Consider the following 8,744-nt stretch of genomic DNA (forward strand, 5'->3'; position numbering starts at 1 on the left):
GCTGCACCTTGCCTGTTTGCTGCCCGTTGCCTGTTTGCTGCACCTTGTCTGTTTGGTGCCCCTCACCTGTTTGCTACACCTTGTCTGTTTGCTGCACCTTGCCTGCTTGCTGCCTGTTGCCTGTTTGCTGCTCCTTGCCTGTTTGCTGCCCCTTGCCTGGTTGCTGCTCCTTGGCTGTTTGCTTCCATTTACCTGCTTGATGCACCATTTCTGTTTGCTGCACCTTGCCTGTTTGCTGCCCGTTAACTGGTCTGTTTGCTGCCCCTTGCCTGTTTGCTGCCCGTTGCTTGGTTGCTGCTCCTTGTCTGTTTGCTGGCCCTTGCCTATTTTCTGCCCCTTACCTGTCTTGCTGCTCCTCGTCTGTCTGCTGCCACTTGCCTGTCTGCTGCCCTTCGCCAGTTTGCTGCACCTTGTCTGTTTGCTGCCCCTTGGCTGTTTGCTGCCTGTTGCCTGTTTGCTGCCCCTCGCCTGTTTGCTGCTCCTTGGCTGTTTGCTTCCACTTACCTGCTTGCTGCCCCTTGCCTGTCTGCTGCCCCTTATCTGTCTGCTGCCTCTTGTCTGTTTGCTGCCACTTGCCTGTCTGCTGCCCCTCGCCTGTTTGCTGCACCTTGTCTGTTTGCTGCCCCTCGCCTGTTTGTTGCCTGTTGCCTGTTTGCTGCCCCTCGCCTGCTTGCTGCACCATGTCTGTTTGCTGCACCTTGCCTGTTTGCTGCCCATTGCCTGGTTGCTGCTCCTTGTCTGTTTGCTACACCTTGCCTGTTTGCTGCACCTTGTCTGTTTGCTGCCCCTCGCCTGTTTGCTGCCTGTTGTCTGTTTGCTGCCCCTCGCCTTCTTGCTGCACCATGTCTGTTTGCTGCACCTTGCCTGTTTGCTGCCCGTTGCCTGGTTGCTGCTCCTTGTCTGTTTGCTGCACCTTGCCTGTTTGCTGCCCCTTGGCTGTTTGCTGCCTGTTGCCTGGTTGCTGCTCCTTGTCTGTTTGCTGCACCTTGCCTGTTTGCTGCCCCTTGGTTGTTTGCTGCCTGTTGCCTGGTTGCTGCCCCTCGCCTGTTTGCTGCTCCTTGGCTGTTTGCTTCCACTTACCTGCTTGCTGCCCCTTGCCTGTCTGCTGCCCCTTATCTGTCTGCTGCCTCTTGTCTGTTTGCTGCCACTTGCCTGTCTGCTGCCCCTCGCCTGTTTGCTGCACCTTGTCTGTTTGCTGCCCCTTGCCTGTTTGCTGCCTGTTGCCTGTTTGCTGCCCCTCGCCTGCTTGCTGCACCATGTCTGTTTGCTGAACCTTGCCTGTTTGCTGCCCATTGCCTGGTTGCTGCTCCTTGTCTGTTTGCTGCACCTTGCCTGTTTGCTGCACCTTGTCTGTTTCCTGCCCCTCGCCTGTTTGCTGCCTGTTGCCTGTTTGCTGCCCCTCGCCTGCTTGCTGCACCTTGCCTGTTTGCTGCCCCTTGGATGTTTGCTGCCTGTTGCCTGGTTGCTGCTCCTTGTCTGTTTGCTGCACCTTGCCTGTTTGCTGCCCCTTGCCTGTTTGCTGCCCCTTGCCTGTCTGCTGCCCCTTGTCTGTTTGCTGCTCCTTGCCTGGTTGCTGCTCCTTGTCTGTTTGCTGCACCTTGCCTGTTTGCTGCCCCTTGCCTGTTTGCTGCCCGTTGCCTGGTTGCTGCTCCTTGTCTGTTTGCTGCACCTTGCCTGTTTGCTGCCCCTTGGCTGTTTGCTGCCTGTTGCCTGGTTGCTGTTCCTTGTCTGTTTGCTGCACCTTGCCTGTTTGCTGCCACTTGCCTGTCTGCTGCCCCTCGCCTGTTTGCTGCACCTTGTCTGTTTGCTGCCCCTCGCCTGTTTTCTGCCTGTTGCCTGTTTGCTGCCCCTCGCCTGCTTGCTGCACCATGTCTGTTTGCTGCACCTTGCCTGTCTGCAGCCCCTTGTCTGTTTGCTGCTCCTTGCCTGGTTGCTGCTCCTTGTCTGTTTGCTGCACCTTGCCTGTTTGCTGCCCCTTGGCTGTTTGCTGCCTGTTGCCTGGTTGCTGCCCCTTGCCTGTTTGCTGCATCTTGTCTGTTTGCTGCCACTTGCCTGTCTGCTGCCCCTGGCCTGTTTGCTGCACCTTGTCTGTTTGCTGCCCCTCGCCTGTTTGCTGCCTGTTGCCTGTTTGCTGCCCCTCGCCTGCTTGCTGCACCATGTCTGTTTTCTGCACCTTGCCTGTTTGCTGCCCGTTGCCTGGTTGCTGCTCCTTGTCTGTTTGCTGCACCTTGCCTGTTTGCTGCACCTTGTCTGGTTCCTGCCCCTCGCCTGTTTGCTGCCTGTTGCCTGTTTGCTGCCCCTCGCCTGCTTGCTGCACCATGTCTGTTTGCTGCACCTTGCCTGTTTGCTGCCCGTTGCCTGGTTGCTGCTCCTTGTCTGTTTGCTGCACCTTGCCTGTTTGCTGCCCCTTGGCTGTTTGCTGCCTGTTGCCTGGTTGCTGCCCCTTGTCTGTTTGCTGCACCTTGCCTGTTTGCTGCCCGTTGCCTGGTTGCTGCTCCTTGTCTGTTTGCTGCACCTTGCCTGTTTGCTGCCCGTTGCCTGGTTGCTGCTCCTTGTCTGTTTGCTGCCCCTTGCCTGTCTGCTGCCCCTTGTCTGTTTGCTGCTCCTTGCCTGGTTGCTGCTCCTTGTCTGTTTGCTGCACCTTGCCTGTTTGCTGCCCCTTGGCTGTTTGCTGCCTGTTGCCTGGTTGCTGCCCCTTGCCTGTTTGCTGCACCTTGTCTGTTTGCTGCCACTTGCCTGTCTGCTGCCCCTCGCCTGTTTGCTGCACCTCGTCTGTTTGCTGCCCCTCGCCTGTTTGCTGCCTGTTGCCTGTTGGCTGCCCCTTGCCTGCTTGCTGCACCATGTCTGTTTGCTGCACCTTGCCTGTTTGCTGCCCGTTGCCTGTTTTCTGCCCCTTGCCTGTTTTCTGCCCCTTGCCTGTTTGCTACTCCTTGCCTATTTTCTGCCCCTTGCCTGTTTGCTGCCCCTTGCCTGTTGTCTGTCCCTTGCCTGTTTGCTGCCCCGTGCCTGTTTGCAGCCCCTTGTCTGGTTGCTGCCCCTCACCTTGTTCTAGCCCTTGCCTGGTTGCTGCCCCTTGCCTGTCTTGCTGCCCATTGCCTGTTTTCTGCCCCTTGCCTGTTTGCTGCCCCGTGCCTGTTTGCAGCCCCTTGTCTGTTTGCTGCCCCTTGCCTGTCTGATGCCCCCTGTCTGTCTGCTGCCTCTTGTCAGTTTGCTGCCACTTGCCTGTCTGCTGCCCTTGCCTATTTGCTGCCCCTCGCCTGTTTGCTGCACCTTGTCTGTTTGCTGCCCCTCACCTGTTTGCTACACCTTGTCTGTTTGCTGCACCTTGCCTGTTTGCTGCCCGTTGCCTGTTTGCTGCACCTTGTCTGTTTGGTGCCCCTCGCCTGTTTGCTACACCTTGTCTGTTTGCTGCACCTTGCCTGTTTGCTGCCCGTTGCCTGTTTGCTGCTCCTTGCCTGTTTGCTGCCCCTTGCCTGTTTGCTGCTCCTTGGCTGTTTGCTTCCACTTACCTGCTTGCTGCACCATTTCTGTTTGCTGCACCTTGCCTTTTTGCTGCCCGTCAACTGGTTGCTGGTCCTTGTCTGTTTGCTGCCCCTTGCCTGTTTGCTGCCCGTTGCCTGGTTGCTGCTCCTTGTCTGTTTGCTGGCCCTTGCCTATTTGCTGCCCATTACCTGTCTTGCTGCTCCTCGCCTGTCTGCTGCCACTTGCCTGTCTGCTGCCCCTCACCTGTTTGCTGCACCTTGTCTGTTTGCTGCCCCTTGGCTGTTTGCTGCCTGTTGCCTGTTTGCTGCCCCTCGCCTGTTTGCTGCTCCTTGGCTGTTTGCTTCCACTTACCTGCTTGCTGCCCCTTGCCTGTTTGCTGCCCCTTATCTGTCTGCTGCCTCTTGTCTGTTTGCTGCCACTTGCCTGTCTGCTGCCCCTCGCCTGTTTGCTGCACCTTGTCTGTTTGCTGCCCCTCGCCTGTTTGCTGCCTGTTGCCTGTTTGCTGCCCCTCGCCTGCTTGCTGCACCATGTCTGTTTGCTGCACCTTGCCTGTTTGCTGCCCATTGCCTGGTTTCTGCTCCTTGTCTGTTTGCTGCACCTTGCCTGTTTGTTGCACCTTGTCTGCTTGCTGCCCCTCGCCTGTTTGCTGCCTGTTGCCTGTTTGCTGCCCCTCGCCTGCTTGCTGCACCATGTCTGTTTGCTGCACCTTGCCTGTTTGCTGCCCGTTGCCTGGTTGCTGCTCCTTGTCTGTTTGCTGCACCTTGCCTGTTTGCTGCCCCTTGGCTGTTTGCTGCCTGTTGCCTGGTTGCTGTTCCTTGTCTGTTTGCTGCACCTTGTCTGTTTGCTGCCCCTCGCCTGTTTGCTGCCTGTTACCTGTTTGCTGCCCCTCGCCTGCTTGTTGCACCATGTCTGTTTGCTGCCCCTTGCCTGTCTGCTGCCCCTTGCCTGTTTGCTGCTCCTTGCCTCGTTGCTGCTCCTTGTCTGTTTGCTGCACCTTGCCTGTTTGCTGCCCCTTGGCTGTTTGCTGCCTGTTGCCTGGTTGCTGCCCCTTGCCTGTTTGCTGCACCTTGTCTGTTTGCTGCCACTTGCCTGTCTGCTGCCCCTCGCCTGTTTGCTGCACCTTGTCTTTTTGCTGCCCCTCGCCTGTTTGCTGCCTGTTGCCTGTTTGCTGCCCCTCGCCTGCTTGCTGCACCATGTCTGTTTGCTGCTCCTTGCCTGTTTGCTGTCCATTGCCTGGTTGCTGCTCCTTGTCTGTTTGCTGCACCTTGCCTGTTTGCTGCACCTTGTCTGTTTCCTGCCCCTCGCCTGTTTGCTGCCTGTTGCCTGTTTGCTGCCCCTCGCCTGCTTGCTGCACCATGTCTGTTTGCTGCACCTTGCCTGTTTGCTGCCCGTTGCCTAGTTGCTGATCCTTGTCTGTTTGCTGCACCTTGCCTGTTTGCTGCCCCTCGCCTGTTTGCTGCCTGTTGTCTGTTTGCTGCCCCTTGCCTGCTTGCTGCACCATGTCTGTTTGCTGCACCTTGCCTGTTTGCTGCCAGTTGCCTGGTTGCTGCTCCTTGTCTGTTTGCTGCACCTTGCCTGTTTGCTGCACCTTGTCTGTTTGCTGCCCCTCGCCTGTTTGCTGCCTGTTTGCTGCCCCTCGCCTGCTTGCTGCACCATGTCTGTTTGCTGCACCTTGCCTGTTTGCTGCCTGTTGCCTGGTTGCTGCTCCTTGTCTGTTTGCTGCACCTTGCCTGTTTGCTGCCCCTTGGCTGTTTGCTGCCTGTTGCCTGGTTGCTGCTCCTTGTCTGTTTGCTGCACCTTGCCTGTTTGCTGCCCCTTGCCTGTTTGCTGCCCCTTGCCTGTCTGCTGCCCCTTGTCTGTTTGCTGCTCCTTGCCTGGTTGCTGCTCCTTGTCTGTTTGCTGCACCTTGCCTGTTTGCTGCCCCTTGGCTGTTTGCTGCCTGTTGCCTGGTTGCTGCCCCTTGCCTGTTTGCTGCCCGTTGCCTGGTTGCTGCTCCTTGTCTGTTTGCTGCCCCTCACCTGTTTGCTACACCTTGCCTATTTGCTGCCCTTGCTTGTCTTGCTGCCAGTTGCCTGGTTGCTGCTCCTTGACTGTTTGCTGCCCCTTGGCTGTTGCTTCCTCTTGCCTGGTTGCTGCTGCTCCTTGTCTGTTTGCTGCCCCTTGCCTGTTTGCTGCCCGTTGCCTGGTTGCTGCTCCTTGTCTGTTTGCTGCCCCTTGGCTGTTGCTTCCTCTTGCCTGGTTGCTGCTGCTCCTTGCTTGTTTTCTGCCCCTTGCCTGTTTGCTGCCCCTTGGCTGTTGCTTCCTCTTGCCTGGTGCTGCTGCCCCTTGCCCTGTTGTCTTCCTCTTGCCTGGTTGCTGCTCCTTGGCTGTTGCTTCCTCTTGCCTGCTTGCTGCCCCTTGCCTATTTGCTGCCCTTACTTGTCTTGCTGCCAGTTGATATACGGAGCCCTCTGTCATTGACACATGCACTCATTTAACTACCAGTGGCCAGCAGTGAATAGTTGGCTTCCTGGACAAAGGGAAATGCCAGCTTAACATTCCTCCACCACTTAACAAGCAGGTGGGGTATTTAAATAACATTAGCAATGCAGTGCTACACATTTCTCTTCTGAAAGCAGTTAATTTATTTGCTAAGCATTGAGTAACCCACTTTAACATGTTCATTGATTGTTTAATTAGCAAACGTGTACATTCCAGGGCAGGGCATAATAAATGTTACTTTTTAGCGAGGCATTTTGGAAACAGTTTCCTTGCTTAGTCAGCGCTTAAGAAATACCTGTCATTTTGACTAGGCTGTTACTCTCTGCGCCACCCGGGGGCAGCTGTGCCATCAACTTGTACCATAGTTGTCCTCTGTTCTGGACCTGTGGCCCCACTCCTGAACAGGTTGCCTAATTCCTGTTCCCCCTTTCCATACAATCAGACCACATCTTGTTTCTACTCACTTGCCTGGATTCAGGTGATCCCCCACCAAAGTTGCGCAGCCCGAGGCATCTCTGTGGCAAGGGGCGGTACCATTTTCCCTCACTGGTGTATTCCTCATTTCCAACCCCATTAAAACCCCCGTGGACTCCTACCTTCCATATTTAGAACCACTATTCTCCCTGTCTGGAATCAAGGCAACGCTGCTCCTCTGACCTGCCACCCGAACCCTCGTCCCCCATCTCAAACCCCTAACCCCCACCTCCATCTAGGCTGATCTCCTCGCAACTCCATTTTGTTCCCAGCATGCCCTCTCCCTGTTATACCTGATGTGCACAACGGTGGACAGCTCGACTTCTGCATTCCTCCCTTTTTCTCTCCTACCACATACTGGGTAGGGGCTCTGGGACGTTGCCCCTAGTTCTACTTCACTTCCTGTGGTGGCTCCATGTCAGTCATCTGACACCCCATGTCCAGAGCCATTTCATAGATAAGGTGAGGTGTTCTCACATCACTGCAGCCCTCAGAAAGCTACACTGGGTATCCCCCAAAGCTCATGCCGCCTTCAGAACGCACTGCCAGATTGCCAGCCAATGCCTAAAAGAAGTTCCATCCCAACTGGCAGAGGAATCACCCATCTTTAGCGGCCACCGCAGCACGAGGAGCCACGCCATTAATGATCTGGAGCCTAAGAAGGGCAGGAAGGAAGAGCTAGAAACAGGATTTCACCTCCACACAGCTGGACTTCCTACACCAGGTTGCCCCACCACACTTGCACTTTAGGAAGGAACTGAAGACCCTGCGTTTCAAGGGACACCTCTTTGACCATTGACCACCAAATAGTATTTCTCCAAATCTCGCCCCTCACCGATCTCTTCCAGCCCTTCACTCTATATGTATAACCCAGCAACTGTTTTCACCAAATGTTTCTGCCTACCAATGTAACCTAGCACGTGATACTTCTGGGTTTGGGCGCTACCAACAAATGAAATAAACTAAACATTTTAAATTCTCACCCTTTTGTTCTAAAGTACAGTGCCCCATTCCTTGCTTGCTGGGTTTGCCCTCTATGAATCCTAAACATAAGTACATTCAGTACGCCAGCGGGCCACCGGCGTTCAATTTATACTGGCGCACAGTCCTTATGGAAAGCATAGATAACCTGTGGGAAGTTCAGAGGACAGGGCAACCCAAAAAGTACATCCTGTGTATCCTGTGTATCCTGTGTATAATGGGCACTCTGTGCATCTGTTGCATCCTGTGCATCCTGTGTATCCTGGGCATCCTGTGTATTTTGGGTATCCTGTGTATCCTGTGCATATTGGTCATCCTGTGTATACTGGGCACCCTGTGCATCTGTTGCATCCTGTGTATCCTGTGTATCCTGTGTATACTGGGCACCCTGTGCATCTGTTGCATCCTGTGCATCCTGTGTATACTGGGCACCCTGTGCATCTGTTGTATCCTGTGTATCCTGTGTATACTGGGCACCCTGTGCATCTGTTGCATCCTGTGTATCTTGTGAATCCTGTGTATACTGGGCATCCTGTGTATACTGGGCATCCTGTGTATTTTGGGCATCCTGTGTATCCTGTGCATACTGGTCATCCTGTGTATACTGGCCATCCTGTGTATCCTGTTTATCCTGTGCATCCTGCGTATCCTGTGCATCCTGTGCATGTTGTGCATGTTGTGAGTGTTGTGTTTCCTATGCATGCTGTGCATCCTGTGTATCCTGTGCATACGGGCATCCTGTGCATCCTGTGTATCCTGGCCACCCTGTGCATCTTTTGCATCCTCTGTATCCTGTGCATCCTGTGTATACTGGGCATCCTTTGTATTTTGGGAATCCTGTGTATCCTGGCATACTGGTCATCCTATGTATACTGCGCATCCTGTCTATAGTGGGCATCCTGTGTATCCTGTGCATACTGGTAATCCTGTGTATACTGGGCATCCCATGCAGCCTGTGCATCTTGTGAATCATGTCTAACCTGTGCATCATGTACATCTTGTGCATCCTGTGCATCCAGTGTATCTTGTAAATCTTGCATATCCTTTGCAACCTTTGTATCCTCTGCATCCTGTCTACCATGTACATCCTAAGCATCTGGTGCATCCAGTGCATCTTGTGAATCTTGTGTATCCTGTGCATTCTGTCTAGCATGTGTATCCTGTGCTTCCTGTGCACCCTGTGCATCTTGTGAATATTGTGTTTCCTGTGCATCCTGTGTATCCTGTGCATCTTGTGAACATTGTGTATGCTGTGCATCCTGTGCATCCTGTGTATATCGTGTTTCCTGTGCCTCCTGTGTATTCTGTGCATCTTGTGAATATTG

The 8,744-nt window shown here is 54.4% G+C and overlaps 2 protein-coding genes across 2 annotated transcripts; both read right to left on the bottom strand.

The window, feature by feature from the left end:
* Window positions 1-745: 745 nt before the first annotated feature.
* On the bottom strand, window positions 746-2,842 carry LOC138493091 (uncharacterized). Its single transcript, XM_069620306.1, has one exon. It carries the CDS (start codon window positions 2,840-2,842, stop codon window positions 746-748), a length of 2,097 nt encoding a protein of 698 aa, XP_069476407.1.
* Window positions 2,843-3,667: 825 nt separating this feature from the next.
* Window positions 3,668-4,984, bottom strand: LOC138493092 (uncharacterized). The gene has a single exon (XM_069620307.1). The coding sequence runs from the start codon at window positions 4,982-4,984 to the stop codon at window positions 3,668-3,670; it is 1,317 nt and encodes a 438-aa protein (XP_069476408.1).
* Window positions 4,985-8,744: the final 3,760 nt, after the last annotated feature.

This window comes from Ambystoma mexicanum, chromosome 10 (assembly GCF_040938575.1).
Source record: "Ambystoma mexicanum isolate Mex_15411 chromosome 10, UKY_AmexF1_1, whole genome shotgun sequence".
Lineage (NCBI taxonomy): Eukaryota > Metazoa > Chordata > Amphibia > Caudata > Ambystomatidae > Ambystoma > Ambystoma mexicanum.

Bases quoted from the DNA above. Each gene is read 5' to 3' on its own strand.
- LOC138493091 (XM_069620306.1), bottom strand. From the start codon at position 2,842: ATGGTGCAGCAAGCAGGCAAGGGGCAGCCAACAGGCAACAGGCAGCAA.
- LOC138493092 (XM_069620307.1), bottom strand. From the start codon at position 4,984: ATGGTGCAGCAAGCAGGCAAGGGGCAGCAAACAGACAACAGGCAGCAA.